Source organism: Nycticebus coucang, chromosome 15 (genome assembly GCF_027406575.1).
Source record: "Nycticebus coucang isolate mNycCou1 chromosome 15, mNycCou1.pri, whole genome shotgun sequence".
Lineage (NCBI taxonomy): Eukaryota > Metazoa > Chordata > Mammalia > Primates > Lorisidae > Nycticebus > Nycticebus coucang.
The window spans coordinates 69,582,317-69,598,745 of NC_069794.1; the positions used below are offsets into that span (position 1 = coordinate 69,582,317).

At 39.0% G+C, this 16,429-nt stretch overlaps 1 protein-coding gene across 8 annotated transcripts in view; it reads left to right on the top strand.

The window, feature by feature from the left end:
* Window positions 1–16,429, top strand: part of IFT88 (intraflagellar transport 88) — a 164,591-nt gene that overhangs the window by 57,973 nt on the left and 90,189 nt on the right. For all 8 annotated transcript variants that reach the window (XR_008374646.1, XR_008374647.1, XM_053563849.1 and 5 more), the window contains 2 exons: window positions 4,828–4,927; window positions 13,399–13,485. Coding sequence is in view for 6 of the 8 variants with exons in the window: in XM_053563849.1 (XP_053419824.1) it covers window positions 4,828–4,927; window positions 13,399–13,485 (187 nt within the window). In the remaining 2 variants the exon portion in view is untranslated. The remainder of the gene's footprint in view (window positions 1–4,827; window positions 4,928–13,398; window positions 13,486–16,429) is intronic.

The following is a 16,429-nucleotide window of genomic DNA, read 5'->3' on the forward strand; positions in this document are numbered from 1 at the left end:
CACAGGCAACAATTAGAAAAGGAAAAGGAAACCTTCCTACAATCACATACCCAGGGCACCACTTGGACAGCCCTTGGGTGATTGGCTCAGTTCAAAAGGTCCAAATCAATTGTCTCAGTCAGCACCTATCTCAGGTGGAAGAGTTTAAAAGGTCTCTGGCAACTAGATCACAGGGGTCGGCTGAGAACTCGAATTATGACTTGCTCTGGTGCTCTGTGAGGTCAGGAGGACCCACCCAGCAAATAGATTAGTCTGGGAAGGTCGATGCCTCCTACCCCACCTTGCACCTCTGTCACACCCAGTCACTGATAACCCTGTAGGGTGTGACCCAGTTCACTCCAATGAGCAGATACTCTAAGGGTTTGCATGTGCCTGAATCACAAGGAAATCTGTCTCCTCAGCCAGACCGCTGCTCTCTGCCTCTATCTGGCCAGGGGAGGTGAGGTCTTGATGGATGCTGGGGGTGTTCACTCAGTTCCACCCCCACCCCTGATTGATGTTACTGACAGAACAAAACAACTTTGCGGAATTTGTTTCTGTCCCAGTTAAATTCCCCTGCAGAAGAGAAGCTGTTTTGTGTTCACAGAACCTGCGCCTCAGGCCATGTCTTTGTTGCTGCAGGTTTCTATTCTCAGCACGGTTAGCTGTCAGTTCTAGCCTCCTGCCCTTCTCTGTCTAGGCTGATGATCCCCAGGGGGCCGGTGCTTCTTAGGCTCAGTAAAGCGGTCCTCTGGGTCAGCCCCGCCTGGGAAGTCAACCAGCACTGCGTGTGCGTTTTCTAGTGCCCGCACTTCACCTAGGCCAGTATCGCCTCAGGCAAACACTTTACTCACAGGGCCTGCGTTTAGCCAGTTGTTACCACCTGAGAAGATGCCTGGCCTCCTCTGGTTTCCCAGAGAGACAGTGGGTGTGAGTCCAGAATACCTAGGGGTGAGCTCTATTGTTGCCAAAAATGGCTGCTGCTCTGCGCCTTGGGGCAACACCTCTCCGGCGTGGTTCCCTCTCAGCCGAACATCGTCTCCTCACTTCTGTGCTATAGAATCAGTACTGACCAGCAGCTGTCCAGTCTCCATTCATACCCCTCGAGAAATAACCCAAGAATGTGGACTCCTGGGGGACAGGCCTCCAGACCTCAGGGTGAGTGTGGAGGGGAGTACTGGGAGCTCAGAATTGTAGGTAGAGAATATATATAGTTTACACAGTTTTATGCCTGCCAGGAGAGTGCCATGGCACCCTAGTAGGGGAAGTAGGTTCAGTTTTTAGAGGGTCTCTCCTATGGAGTTTAATGGGAGGACTTTTGAACTCTGTTCATTTGTTTATGGGGTACTCCGAGCCATTCTCATGGGCGAGGGGACTCCTGTCTTCTTGGTGATGGATTTTGTACCTTTTGTTTGTATCCTTGGGGTCGCAGCTCACCTCAGCAGGGTTGATGTGTGTTCTTCAACCTTCTCTCTTGGCGCAGCTCTAATCTGCCAGGTTACTTGCTAAATTTCTGTCCTTTAACTTTCCTTCTGGATGGGAGCCCTAAAAATTCATTTGTGATCCCAAATCACTCCTGTTGACAGTTGTTCTCAGGCTCATGCAGAGCAGGTGTGGTGGGCTGAGTGGCCTTATATGCACATCCCTGCTGAGGCTGAATGAGGCCGCGCTCTGCTTCTTACTTCTGCTCCCGTGCTGTCAATGAGTATCCTTCTTTTCACGTCTATGTAGTCCTGTATTTTTTACATATTTTCTCTAGATAATAGTTCTTTATCAGATAAGTGTTTCACATTTTCTCCCAGTCTGTCGTTTGTCTTTTCCTTGTCTTGACGTGATCGGAGATTAGTTAGGATTTCATTGAAATCTGTAGATCATGGTGGGGAAAATTGACATTTTTAAAACATTGAGTCTTCCAATCTGAATCATGTTATATGTTCCGTTTTTTAGGTCTTCTTAATTTCTTTTAATAATATAGTTTTATGTTGAGAGATATGCATATCTTTTGTTATATTTATTCCTAAGTATTTGATGCTTTTTTTGGTTATAAGGGGTATAGTTTTTAAATTTAATTTTATACTTATGTTTATCTGGTATATAGATATATAGTTGATTTTTAGATACTTATTTTTTACATAGTGGCCTTCATAAATTAATTTACTGACTTGAATGGATATTTCTAGATTTTTCTGGAATATCTACATACACATTTGTGCCATCTATAAATTATGACAGTTTTATTTCTTCTTTTCCAATCTTTATGCTCTTTTTTGTTTTCTAGCTTTATTGCACTAAGACATCCAGTTTAGTGCTGTATAGAAGGGTCAATTTTTGTTTTGTTTCTGATCTCATGGAGCAAAGCTTTTAACAATTTACCATTAAGGGTTATATTTGCTATATGTTTATAGATATTTTCATCAAATTTTACAGTATTATCAGTATTTTTCTTTTCATGACTGGCTGTTTCACTTAGAATAGTATCTTCAAGGTTCATTTATGGTATGGCTTATTATCAGAATTTCCTTTGTTTTTAAATCTGAAAAAATATTTTATATGGATATACCATATTTTGCTTATCCATTTATCTATTAATGGACAGTTGGGTTGCTACTGTGAATAATGCTGCTGTGACATACTTTTTCAAGACTCCACTTTCAGTTTTTTGAATATATACTGAGAAGTGGAACTGCTGGATCATATGGTAGTTCTATTTGTAGTTTTTTGCAGAACCGCTATACTGTTTTCTACGGTGGTTGCACCACTGTGCATTCCCACTAATAGTGCCTAAGGGTTCCAATTATTCCATATCTAATACTTGTTATTTTCTGTTTTTTGGATAGTAGCCATCTGAATGGTGTGGGGTGGTATTTCATTGTGGTTTTGAAATATACTTCCCTAAGATTAGTGCTGTTGAGCATCCTTTCATGTGCTTATTAGTGATTTGTCTACTTTCTTTGGAGAAATTCAAGTCCTTTGCCATTTTTGAATTGTTGAATTTTAGGAGTTCTATATACATTCTGGGTATTAATCTCTTATCAAATATATGATTTGCAAACATTTTCTCCCATTCTGTACCTTTTTACTCTGTGGATAGTTCTTTTGATACACAGAGTTCTTAAATTTTCATGATGGTTGGGGTTGGTGTTTCACTCCTGTAATCCTAGCACTTTGTGATACTGAGGTCAGAAGATAACTTGAGGTCAGGAGTTCAAGACCAGCTTGAGCAACATAGCAAGACCTGGTCTCTACAAAAAACAGAAAAATTTTAGCTGGGTATGATAGTGTGCACCTGTAGTCCCAGCTAGCTACTTGGGCTGCTAAAGCAGGCAGATCACTTGAGGACAAGAGATCTGATGACATCACAACACCCTAGCCCAGGCAACAAAATAAGACCCTATCTCAAAGACATTTTTTTTCATGAGATCTACTTTGTCTATTTTTCTTTTGTTGTCTGCACCTTTAGTGTCATATCCAAGAAATCATTGCCAAATATAGTCATGAAGATTTTGCCTTATATTTTCTTCTAAGAGTTTCAAAGTTTTAGATTTTAAATTTAGGTCTTCTTTAGTTAATTTTTATATATGGTATTAAGCAAGCATCTATCTTCATTCTTTTGACAGTCAGATAGCTGGTTTTTGCCAAAACAATTTGCAAAAAAGACTTTCATTTCCTCACTGAATGATCTTTGCACACTGTCAAAAATCCTCTTCTGGTTGTTTTGCCATTTCCTGTCAGACTACATCATGTCCTTCTTCTCTTCTGGTCACAGAAAAGCCTTTGTTCCCCTGACTCTTGTCAGCCCTCTATTCTTTTCACTTCCCCAAGTTCTCTACTTACCTTGATGGTCTTGTCTAAACCTTTGTCATTATAAGAAATACACATTTAGGGCAGTGCCTGTGGCTCAGTGTGTAGGGCACTGGCCCCATATACCGCTGGTGGCGGGTTCAAACCCAGCCCCAGCCAAACTGCAGCAAAAAATAGCCAGGTGTTGTGACGGGTGCCTATGATCCTAGCTACTTGGGAGGCTGAGACAAGAGAATTGCCTAAGCCCAAGAGCTGGAGGTTGCTGTGAGCTGTGACGCCACAGCACTGTACTGCGGGCAACAAAGTGAGACTCTATTTCTAAAAAAAAAAATAAAAGAAATACACATTTAGTGTCAGAGCTCCTGGCTCAATGCTTTGTGGCATTTTATGAAAATTCAACGTGCTTATAAAGCAATTAGCACAATTCCTGACATACGGTAAAAAGTAAATGTTCTATCCTTTGATAAACAGATCTACAATAGTTCAAATGGGATACAAAGAATTAAATGTCTTCTATAACTTGTATAGAATTTTTCTTCCATGAGAGCATTTAAGAGGTGAAAAAATATAGAAACAATGTTACCTGTCACAAAATGAAATCTTTTTAGGATATTAAAAAATGAGAGTGTATATATCAATCCAATTTTTATTTAAAATACCATAAATAATTAGAACTGACAGTAGGCTACTGAGAAGTTGGATAAGGAAATTAGTTTAGAATTGAAGACTTTAGTAATTTAAAGCCTGTCTTGGAAGAAACCACCTGCTTAACCTTATAGAGCACTAGCGACTCTTTTCAAAAACCTTTGAAAATAGCCGGGTGTTGTGGTGGGTACCTGTAGTCCCAGCTATTTGGGAGGCTGAGGTAAGAGATTTGCTTAAGCCCAAGAGTTTGAATGTGAGCTGTGATGCCACAGCATACTACCTAAGGCAAGAAGTCAGACTCTGTCTCAGAAAAAACAAAAATCTTTGAAATGTCATATTTAGACCAACATCATGAATATACTAAAACATAATCAAACAACCTTTTTATGCTTTCTTTTATAGGTGCGTAGAAGTAGTGAAAGCTTCTCAATATGTAGAGCTAGCCAATGATCTGGAAATAAATAAAGCAATTACATACTTGAGACAAAAGGACTTTAACCAAGTAAGTTTTTAAAAACTTTTAGATGGAATTTTATGTGTTAATAGATAAAAGCAATAAAAATAGGGAAATGCTTTCTAGAATAATGTTTCCTGTGATTATTCTAAGGTTGGATAATATTATTTCTATTTTAACATAATTTCCATTAACATAGTTTTAAACTTTTATTGATTTTTACGTATTTGGTCTAAATGCTTTCTTTGTACATCATGGTTGCTAAATTACCAAACCATATTTTACTCTGAAAATTAAGTTTCTAGGTTTTCAGACTGTTCCCCAAAGCAGTAAGGATTAGTATTATTGTACATGGAGAACAGGAAAGGAGAGGAGCTGGAAGAGTAGCCTGATGTGTTCCCATCCTGCTGTGTTTCCATCCTGCTGTCCTCACCAAGCCACTTTCCTGTTATCTATTTTATAAGATCTGACAATTAAGTTTGCAAACACCACCATGCTCTTATATTGGCAGCCCTATATAAATAACTTGGTAAGGTTTCATAACCTTGGTATATGTGTCTCATAGCTGTGTTCTTGTAGATATTTGGTGGTATCTTGCCAAGTGGTGTTCATTATTGTTGTGTGTTTTTGTGTGCTGCCACCAAGATGCTAGAGCTTCAAGTAGAGCAATGAACAAACATTAAATTTCTTGTTAAACTTGGCAAGAGTGGAAGTGAAATCAGGGACATGTTAGTTCAAGTTTATGGGGATAATGTCATGAAGAAGACAGCAGTATTCTGTCTAAACATTGTCACTGATGAAGAGAGGTCAGGGTGGCTGGTAATGAGCAGGACTGATGAAAACTTTGGAAAAATCCATTGAATTGTGTGTCAGAATCATCAGCTGACTGTGAGAAGCATAGCAGACCAAGTAAAGATCTATAGAAAAACAAGAAAATCTTAACTGAAAATCTTGGCATGAGAAAGGTGCCAAGAAAGTAGTTCCAAAGGAGCTCATCAGTGAACAAAAGCAAAGAAGAGTCAGTTTGCCAAGACCTTTTGGATGAGGTAAAGATGATGTTTTGGTCCATATTATCACTGGTGATGAAACATGGGTGTACCAATATAACCCTGAAACAAAGCGTCAAAGTCCACAATGGAAGTCAGTCAATTCTCTACAACCAAACAATTTCCATTTTCCATCAATCCAAATCAAGTGTCAAAATGATGTTGCTGCTAACCTTTTTTGATAACAGAGGGATTGTTCATTATGAATTTATATCAACTGGACAAACAGTTAAGCAGGTTTACTATTTGGAAGTGCTGAAAGGCTGTGTGAAAAAGTTAAATGAAAATTACCTGAACATTTTGCCAACAACTCATGGCTCTTGCATTGTGACAGTGCACCAGCTCATGTGGCACTGTCTGTGAGGGAGCTTTTAGCCAGCAAACAAATAAGTGTGTTGGAATACTCTCTCTACTCACCAGATCTGTCCCCAATGACTTTTTTCTTTACCCAAAGAAAAAGGAAATATTGAAAGGAAAATATTTATTTATGTTTTTTTGAGACAGAGTCTCACTCTGTTGCCCTTGATTGAGTGCTGTAGTGTCACAGCTCACAGCAACCTCCAGCTCTTGGGCTTAGGTGATTCTCTTGCTTCAGCCTCCCCAGTAGCTGGGACTACAGGCATCCGCCACAACACCCGACTATTTTTTCTTGTTGCAGTTTGGCTGGGGCCGGGTTTGAATCCGCCTCCCTCAGTATATGGGGCCAGTGCCCTACTCAATGAACCACAGAAGCTGCCCCGAAAGGAAAATATTTTGATGACATTCAGGACATCAAGGGTAATTAATATGACAACTGTGCTGGCCAATCCAGAAAAAGAGTTACAAATTTGCTTTGAAGAATAGACAAGGTTCATTTCTTCCCAAGGGGAGTACTTTGAAGGTTACAACATTCAGCAATGAGGTTTGTAGCACTTTTTTGTCTAGGATGAGTTTACAAACTTAATTGTCAGACCTTGTATGTGTTTCCTCATTGATGTATCATTGGAAATAAGAGGTTCTCTTTGCCGGACATGGTTTTTTAACCCTGTGGATATCTGTCTCACTGGCCCTGCTACATTGCTGCTTTGGGTGCAGGTGGAGGGCGCTCCCCTTCAGTAGTCTCTCAGGTGCTACAGAGCTGATACAAGATCAGGAGGCTCAGACAGCTGAAAGAAAATGAGGGGGCAGCAAAAGAAAGTGAACACAATGAAACTTGATGTCCTTGGCTGTAACACTAGTGGTTAATGTCATGTTTCAGCTCAGTTCTTCCAGGTTAGACTCAGAGAGCAAGGGCTAGAGAAAGCCACCACATATTTCCAACATCTTGTCCCAAGCCTGTGCTTCAGTTTCTCTTCCTATCTAAGGATCTTTCTCTTGTCTGGGAGACAACAGAAAGAACTAACCAGGGAGTGGGGAGAACCCCATCTACTCAAAGAATATGCGAATAGGAAAAAGCAACTGCAGCATCATGAAGTACAATACCATGGAATGTTCCTGTTGCATATATTAATCTACTTGGCTTAACTTTTTAGTTAAGCAATTGAAAAACACTCTTCAGGGCGGCGCCTGTGGCTCAGTGAGCAGAGCGCCGGCCCCATATGCTGAGGGTGGCGGGTTCAAACCCAGCCTCGGCCAAACTGCAACAAAAAATAGCCGGGCGTTGTGGCGGGCGCCTGTAGTCCCAGCTGCTTGGGAGGCTGAGGCAAGAGAATCGCGTAAGCCCAAGAGTTAGAGGTTGCTATGAGTCGTGTGACGCCATGGCACTCTACCCGAGGGTGGTACAGTGAGACTCTGTCTCTACAAAAAAATATATATATAAAAAATAAAAATAAAAAAAAAAAGAAAAAGAAAAACACTCTTCAAAGTATCTTTCTGTCTAATATCCTTTCATTTGTCATCACATCCTTGCCCCTGATAACTCTCTAACGTTGTTGTCATGCCATTCAGTGGAAATGAAGTAAGACAGATTGGTGTTTATTACCTTGCTGACATGATACATGATCAAAAAAAAAACATGTATGTGTGTGTGTGAGATATACTAATGTAGAAGGCAGAATGGGTTAGGGAAAAAAAGCATGTTGCCATTTTTCTCTTGACACTTTATTTTTCAATGATCTTTTTAGAAGGAACGAACAATGCATTGCTACAGTTAATGTTGTAAAACTATGTCCATTAAGAAACATTCTTAATTTTTTCACATTAAAATTTGTTTAACTCAGATCTTACTGTCTGCTCCTTTCTTAGTTTTTTCATTCAGAATATCTTTTGTTCCATTTGCATTTTTAAGTTTTTAATATCAATTAGTTTATCAATATTTTTAAAATGTCATCTCTGCTTTCTTTCAACATTGCTGCTTTCACTTTGTGTTTCTTTTGTTTGCGTATTGTAAGTATGATGAGGTGGGTGTAATATAATCTTAGTTTGAAAGGAACACTATTAGGTTAAAAAAAAGATTGGGTTAACATATGTGATGAAGACTACTTTATTTACAATTCAAAGTAAAAGAGAAAAAATTATGTCTTTCTATAAGGGTATAGTTCCAGAGTTAGCTCTGTAAATACTTTTTAAAAGAAAAATATGCTAAAATCAAAACATATGATTTTTTTATGATAATGGTAGTATTTGTGGCCACTTTTGTAATAGGAAAAAAAAATGTGCTAGAAAGCCAGCGGAGATGAAATGAAGTAAATGGGCTGAAGGCCAGTCATAGTACAGGAACAGACAGGATGAAATGCTGAAGCTAGGAGGTAGATGCCATCAGCTGGAAAAGAAGCCAAAATAGACATTTTTCTCATTGCTTTTAGGGGGAAAAAAAGTCCAAACTAGCAATGTTTATTCTCATCATTTGTTGCACTTTTATCAGTTTCATTTATAAATTAATTTATAGAGCTTTACTTCTAAAAACAATTATTGGATATACATTCATGGACATTTATAAAACAGTTGTGAAAATAGTCTGTTTCAAAACAAATTTCTTAGCCAAAAACCCTGAGAGTGTTCCTTTTAATAGAATAAGAATATAGTCTTTTAGAATAGCTCATAGTTTAGTAACTTACAATATGAAATGTCTTTACTCTGTTAAATGTTTTCAAATGGCAGTTTTAAGTTCTAAATATCTTTGTTAATTCTTTTAAATAATAACTTTGGATTGTATTGCTTTTTACATGTTATTGGGTGAATAACTATTTTGGGTGAAAATAGATTTGGTGCTAAATGTAGCCTTAAAGTGTTGTTATTAATGAGCTGCAAAGCAATAAATATCAAAATTTTAAAATTCAACACATTTCTTTTTTTTTTTTTTTTTGTAGAGACAGAGTCTCACTTTATGGCCCTTGGTAGAGTGCCGTGGCCTCACACAGCTCACAGCAACCTCCAACTCCTGGGCTTAAGCGATTCTCTTGCCTCAGCCTCCCGAGCAGCTGGGACTACAGGTGCCTGCCACAACGCCCAGCTATTTTTTGGTTGCAGTTTGGCCAGGCCCGGGTTTGAACCCATCACCCTTGGTGTATGGGGCCGGCGCCTTACCGACTGAGCCACAGGTGGCGCCCTCAACACATTTCTTTGACTGTAATGTAAAGGGCTGCTCTAAAAGGAATGATATAAACCAATATTCCTTTTATTTAAAAATTTGTTGTTGCTTATTAGCTTTCTTTTTGTAATCTGTTTTATGGATGTCATAAACATTAGGGAACAGCTTTCTTTCCCTGTACACTTTAGAGAGTTTAATGAATATCTGAGATACCTATTCAAGTGCCTTTTTGAAGTAGCACATACATTTATTGTGACACAATCTGATTTAAAAGTGAGGACTAAAACATATTCAATGTGAAATGCAGCTTATGAAACTTAAGAGGTTCAAAACAGCAGTGTTTTTACATTAATAGCTGTGGAGGTTGTGTAAAGGATTAGTGAGTTAAGTTTCTACAGGATGAACAATATAAGCAGCAGTGATTTTTGAGGTGAGTTTAAGGAACTTCTTGGCAGTTTTATGATAGATTTTTCCAAGGAAGTAAATGAGAAATAGAATCTCAAAAGTGAGGATGTGGTGTTTAAAGTTTTTCTTTTCTTTTCTTTCCCCTCCCCTCCTCTCCCCTCCCCTCCCCTCTCTCTTTTCGAGATAGAGTCTCACTTTGCCTCCCTTGGTAGAGTGCCGTGGAGTCATACTTCAATGCAGCCTCAGACTCTTGGGCTTAAGCAATCCTCTTGCCTCAGCCTCCCAAGTAGCTGGGACTACAGGTGCCCACCACAATGCCTAGCTATTTTTAGAGACAGGGTCTCACTCTTTCTCAAGGTGGTTTCAAACTCCTGAGCTCAGGCACTCCATCCACCTCATCCTCCTAGAGTGGTAGGATTACAGGTGTGAGCTACCACACCCAGCATATTTAGGTTTTTCTTTTCCAATTTTTTACTTTGTGGAATTATAAATTACTGGCCTAGAAAATTCCAGCAATTTTCTTTAAAGTCATCAAAACGGCTTTAAAAGAATAATTGCTTGCTGGGCGCAGTGTCTCAGCCGGGTACTGGAAAAGAAAGAAATGGAAAAACCCAGCCAGGTACTGCGGCAAGTACCTTTAATTGCTACTGGAGGCTGAGGCAGAGGGATGCCGGCAGCCCAAGTCTGAGGTTGTAGTGAGGTATGACGCCATTGCACTCTGCTCAGGGGCATAGGGTGGGACTCTGTCTCAACAACAACAAAAATAGTAATAATAAAATAACTGCTTGATACTTTATTATGTAAGAAAAATAAAATAAATTATTTATTTATATCATAACCCAGGGATCTGTATCTGGTATTTTAAAATCTTTTATCTTACAAAGAAATTGAGTCAACATACTTACTGGTACACCATTCGATGTACTTTATTTGAGGTTAAACCCTACACAGCACACATCTCAAAATTTGCCAGATATTTGCAGTAACTTTAGCTGATGACAGTTGTAAAAGCTGAAGCAGGGCTTTTGCTTGAACACTAATACTGTCCAGGAGCAGGAGGTACCAAGAGGCTGAACATCTTTTATTTAGTAATTGTGTGTTAAAAGAAAGAACTAAGAAAAAGCCATTTCCTTTCTCTTCCTTTTTTGATATTCTGAAGTCATTTCCAGGTTGAGTACTCATTCACCCTTCATGCAAGGTTATCTTACCATTCCACAAATCTTGTTTGATTAGAATTATCAAGACCTTCCAGGTGATAGAAAATGTACTTTTCATTTTTCGTGACTTGAAAATGTAATTATATTTGGATCTGTTAGATTGGTGCAAAAGGGACTGAAGTTTTTGCATTGTTGAAATTTGCCGTCTGATACTGGAATACATTCTTAAATGTAGTTATATGTCGTTTTAATGCACATTTCTCGTTTTATGCTTTTTTGCTAATGACTTACTGTTTATATTTATTTTGGACTATGGAAATGGTGTTGGACAAAAAAGCAAATTTGAGCAGTTTTCTTATTTGAGTTCAAAATGGATCATAAAGCAGCTCAGACAGCTTGCAACATCAACAACACATTTAACCCAGGAACTGCTAATGACCGCATAGTGCAGTGGTGGTTCAAGCAATTTTGCAAAGGAGATGAGAGCCTTGAAGATGAGGAGAGCAGTGGCTAGCCATCTGAAGTTGACAATGACCAGTAGAGAGCAGTCATCGAAGCTGATCTTCTGACAACTATGAGAAGTTGTCAAAGAACAGTTGAGTTGTTCAGCATTTGTTGCAAATTATTAAGGCAGAAAAGCTCGATAAGTGGGTGTCTCATGAGCTGACTCAAAATCAGAACAATAGTTGTTTTCAGGTATGGTTTCTATTCTGTGCAACAACAGTGAACCATTTCTTATTCAAATTGTGACTTGCGACAAAAAGTGGATTTCATACAATAACTAGCAATGACCAGCTTAGTGACTAGATAGAGATGAACCTCCAAAGCACTTCCCAAAGCCAAACTTGCACCAAAAAAAGGTCATGGTCAATGTTTGGTGGTCTGCTGTTGATCTGATCCACTACAGCTTTCTGAATCCTGGTGAAACAATTACACCAGGAGAATTATGCTCAGCAAATCTATGAGATGCATTCAAAACTGCATCGCCTATACCCAGCATTGGTCAACAGAAAGGGCCCAGTTCTCCACAACAATGCCCAACTGTGCATTCCGCAGCCAACGCTTCAAAAGTTGAATGAATTGGGCTACAAAGTTTTGTCTCATCTACCATATTCATGTGACCTCTCACCAACCAACTACCACTTCTTCAAGCATCTTTACAACATTCTGTAGGGAAAACAACCATCAGGATGCAAAAAAAAAATGCTTTCCAAGAGTTGATTGGATCCAGAGGCATGGATTTTTATACTACAGAAAGAAACAAACTTACTTCTCCTTGGCAACAATGTGTTGATTGTAATGGTTCCTGTTTTGAATAGTAAAAATGTATTTGAGCCTAGTTATATTATTATTATTTTTTTTTGTAGAGACAGAGTCTCACTGTACCGCCCTCAGGTAGAGTGCGGTGGCGTCACACGGCTCACAGCAACCTCTAACTCTTGGGCTTACGCGATTCTCTTGCCTCAGCCTCCCGAGCAGCTGGGACAACGCCCGGCTATTTTTTTTTTGTTGTCGTTGTTGCAGTTTGGCCGGGGCTGGGTTTGAACCCGCCACCCTTGGCATATGGGGCCCGTGCCCTACTCACTGAGCCACAGGCGTCGCCCAGTTATAATGATTTAAAATCCCGAGTACAAAACCATAGTTACTTTTGCACCATCCTGATACTTTAGATGATTTTTTGTAATATTATCAAAATTATTTTTGGTTATTGGTTTTTGGGAAATTCTTAGCCATTGTCTTTCTTCCTATTCTGAAATTCCATTTACATTTATATTAGACCCTTTCACTGTGTTCCTATGTCTCTTATGTTCTTTTTTAAGAACATATTTTTAGCCTTTTCTTTTGCTGTGCTTTATTTAGTCTAAACATTTTCTGGCATCTTGGTTTTCAAATCCTGATTGCCTTGGTAGCTCTCCAGTGCCTTCAAGAAATATTATTTTATATAACTTCTCTCTAGTAAGTTTTCTTGAGAAAATGGCCTTTTATAGACTATTAAGGCCAGAAACAGAAATCCCAAAATTACTTTGCAAAAGGCAAATTTGATTATGTGTCTTGGGAAAAACCTTTCAGGCTCCTCTCTACCCCATTGTGTAGGATAAACGCTAAATTGCATCACATGACTCCTAAGGCTCAATATTTACTACTAACTTTTCTTCCAGTCACCAGTCCTCTTTTCAGCTGCCATAGACCCATCTATGTTTTTAATTTCAGGTGTTATCTTTTTAGTTCCAGAATTTCTGTTTGTTCTTTTTTTGAAATTTTAATTCTTCAGTGAAATTCTCCTTTTTTCATCTATTTTCTTGAACATACTAATCCACCCCTCTTGTGCATTTTTTTCTCCAACCATAAGCTGGAGTACTATCATATTGCAGTGATAATAACCTTCAGATACTCTATTTCTAGGCTGTAGAGACCTTAAAAATGTTTGAAAAAAAGGACAGTAGAGTGAAAAGTGCAGCTGCAACCAACCTCTCATTCCTGTATTATTTGGTAAGTTTTGTTTTTCACAACTAACAATTGACCATGTGGCATTTCTATATTGCTAAATTTCACTTGAAGATCATGACTAAGGAGAGACCCCAAAGAATATTGTGGGAGAATGTAAGCAAAATGGGGTGTATAGTGGATCCGATCATGGCAAGTGCCAGATCAAAGGTTGCGAGAAGAGAAGGAAGAAAAATTGTGGTGGTAAGCATCATTATACAGTTGTGGAGTGTATAGCTGGAAAATAAGCTAGAGATATATTTCAGCTTTTTTGTAATAGTAATAAAGAAAGTGATATCTTAGGTTAAATGATTTATATAAGGTTACAGGGAATCATCTTTAACAAGCATTCATTGAGCATCTACTGGATGCCAATCATTGGGAACACCAAAAGTCTAATAGCTCCTTAAAAGGGAGCTTTCTTAATTTGGAACAAAGGAGGCAGGTGGGGGTAGATTAGGAAGGAAGGTTCAAAGTAGGGAACAATAAATTATCATAGATAATAAAGGCTTCAGAAATTCAGAGGAGGCAAATAACATTTTAATTTAGGACTTTTGGGAAAGATTTCATAAAGAAGTTGATCTTGAAGGTCATAATATAGATAAGAGTGAAAGGGGCATTTGTGGGGAGACTGACAAACTAAATGCACAGAAGTGAGAAAGTATTATGAGGGGAGATGTACATAAGAGTCATTGTATATTGTTAAACCACATTTTTAGCCCTTCTTAGAGCTTCTTCTTTTTTTTTTTTTTTTTTTTTTTTTTTAGAGACAGAGTCTCACTGTGTTGCTCTCGGTAGAGTGCTGTGGCGTCATAGCTCACAGCAACCTTGAGCTCCTGGGCTAAGGCAATTCTCCTGCCTCAGCCTCCTGAGTAGTAGGAGTACAGGTACCCACCACAATGCCCGGCTATTTTTTTGTTGCAGTTTGGCCGGGGCTGGCCTCTTAAAGCTTCTGATTTGTGCACCATTAAGAATCACTGCTGTGCTGAACTATGGTTGCTGATGGAAAGGTGTTACATCCCTCAGGTTTTCTGATGAAGAAAGAGATCAAAACTAATGGTTGAAGAATGACTCCAGAGTTACAAATCTGCTGGCAGGAGAATAGTGCCAGTTACATGTCCAGAAGGGGGTGCTGATTAGGGGGAAAGATGCTGAGTTTGTTCTTAAATATAGTTAAACATTTTTTTGTAGTGATGGAAATAGAAGTATCTAGGAAGCATGTAGATCTATCACAGAAGGTAAACCAGGTGGAGATGAAATTTGGTAATCATCTCTGTAGAGGTTAAAGCTTTGATAATAGATGACCTCTTCCTAGTCAAGATAATAGCACAGAACTAAGTACTACCTTTGGAACTAAGAAAGCCAGAGTAAGAATCAGATCAAGAAGACAAGAAAAGAAACAATGTAGTATGATGTCTTGAAGGCACAAAAGAGGAGCAGTATTGAAATCAGTACTGCTGATACAGGGTATCAAGAGAAAAAAGGCTCAGACAGCAGACTCTGAGATGGAGATACGCCTGCTACCTAGTAGAGCTCTAGATCAGCACATGGTGCCAACAGCCTTGGGGGAAAGAGGATTGAGCAGAGGCAGAAGTTGGCCTTACCACTTTAGCCAACCCTGTAGCATGCTCTGAAGCTGGGGTGGCCCCCCAACTCTGTCCTTTGTTCTCCTATATCAACCAGTCACGGGATTGAAGGAGGCATCTCCAGGAAGCAGGCAAGTTGCCTCTTTTCTTTGGCATAGGTAAGTTGCCAGAGAGGGTTGCCTTCTGAAACTGGTGGCCAATGGCATTTCTAGCAGTTCTTTTTTTTTTTTCTTCCTTTTTTTTTTTTTTTTTTATTGTTGGGGATTCATGAGGGTACAATAAGCCAGGTTACACTGATTGCAATTGTTAGGTAAAGTCCCTCTTGCAATCATGTCTTGCCCCCATAAAGTGTGACACACACCAAGGCCCCACCCCCCTCCCTCCTTCCCTCTTTCTGTTCCCCCCCCATAACCATAATTGTCATTAATTGTCCTCATATCAAAATTGAGTACATAGGATTCATGCTTCTCCATTCTTGTGATGCTTTACTAAGAATAATGTCTTCCACGTCCATCCAGATTAATATGAAGGATGTAAAGTCTCCATTTTTTTTAATGGTTGAATAGTATTCCATGGTATACATATACCACAGCTTGTTAATCCATTTCTGGGTTGGTGGGCATTTAGGCTGTTTCCACATTTTGGCGATTGTAAATTGAGCTGCAGTAAACAGTCTAGTACAAGTGTCCTTATGATAAAAGGATTTCTTTCCTTCTAGGTAGATGCCCAGTAATGGGATTGCAGGATCAAATGGGAGGTCTAGCTTGAGTGCTTTGAGGTTTCTCCATACTTCCTTCCAGAAAGGTTGTACTAGTTTGCAGTCCCACCAGCAGTGTAAAAGTGTTCCCTTCTCTCCACATCCACGCCAGCATCTGCAGTTTTGAGATTTTGTGATGTGGGCCATTCTCACTGGGGTTAGATGATATCTCAGGGTTGTTTTGATTTGCATTTCTCTAATATATAGAGATGATGAACATTTTTTCATGTGTTTGTTAGCCATTCGTCTGTCATCTTTAGAGAAAGTTCTATTCATGTCTCTTGCCCATTGATATATGGGATTGTTGGCCTTTTTCATGTGGATTAATTTGAGTTCTCTATAGATCCTAGTTATCAAGCTTTTGTCTGATTGAAAATATGCAAATATCCTTTCCCATTGTGTAGGTTGTCTCTTTGTTTTGGTTATTGTCTCCTTAGCTGTACAGAAGCTTTTCAGTTTAATGAAGTCCCATTTGTTTATTTTTGTTGTTGTTGCAATTGCCATGGCAGTCTTCTTCATGAAGTCTTTCCCCAGGCCAATATCTTCCAGTGTTTTTCCTATGCTTTCTTGGAGGATTTTTATTGTTTCATGCCTTAAATTTAAGTCC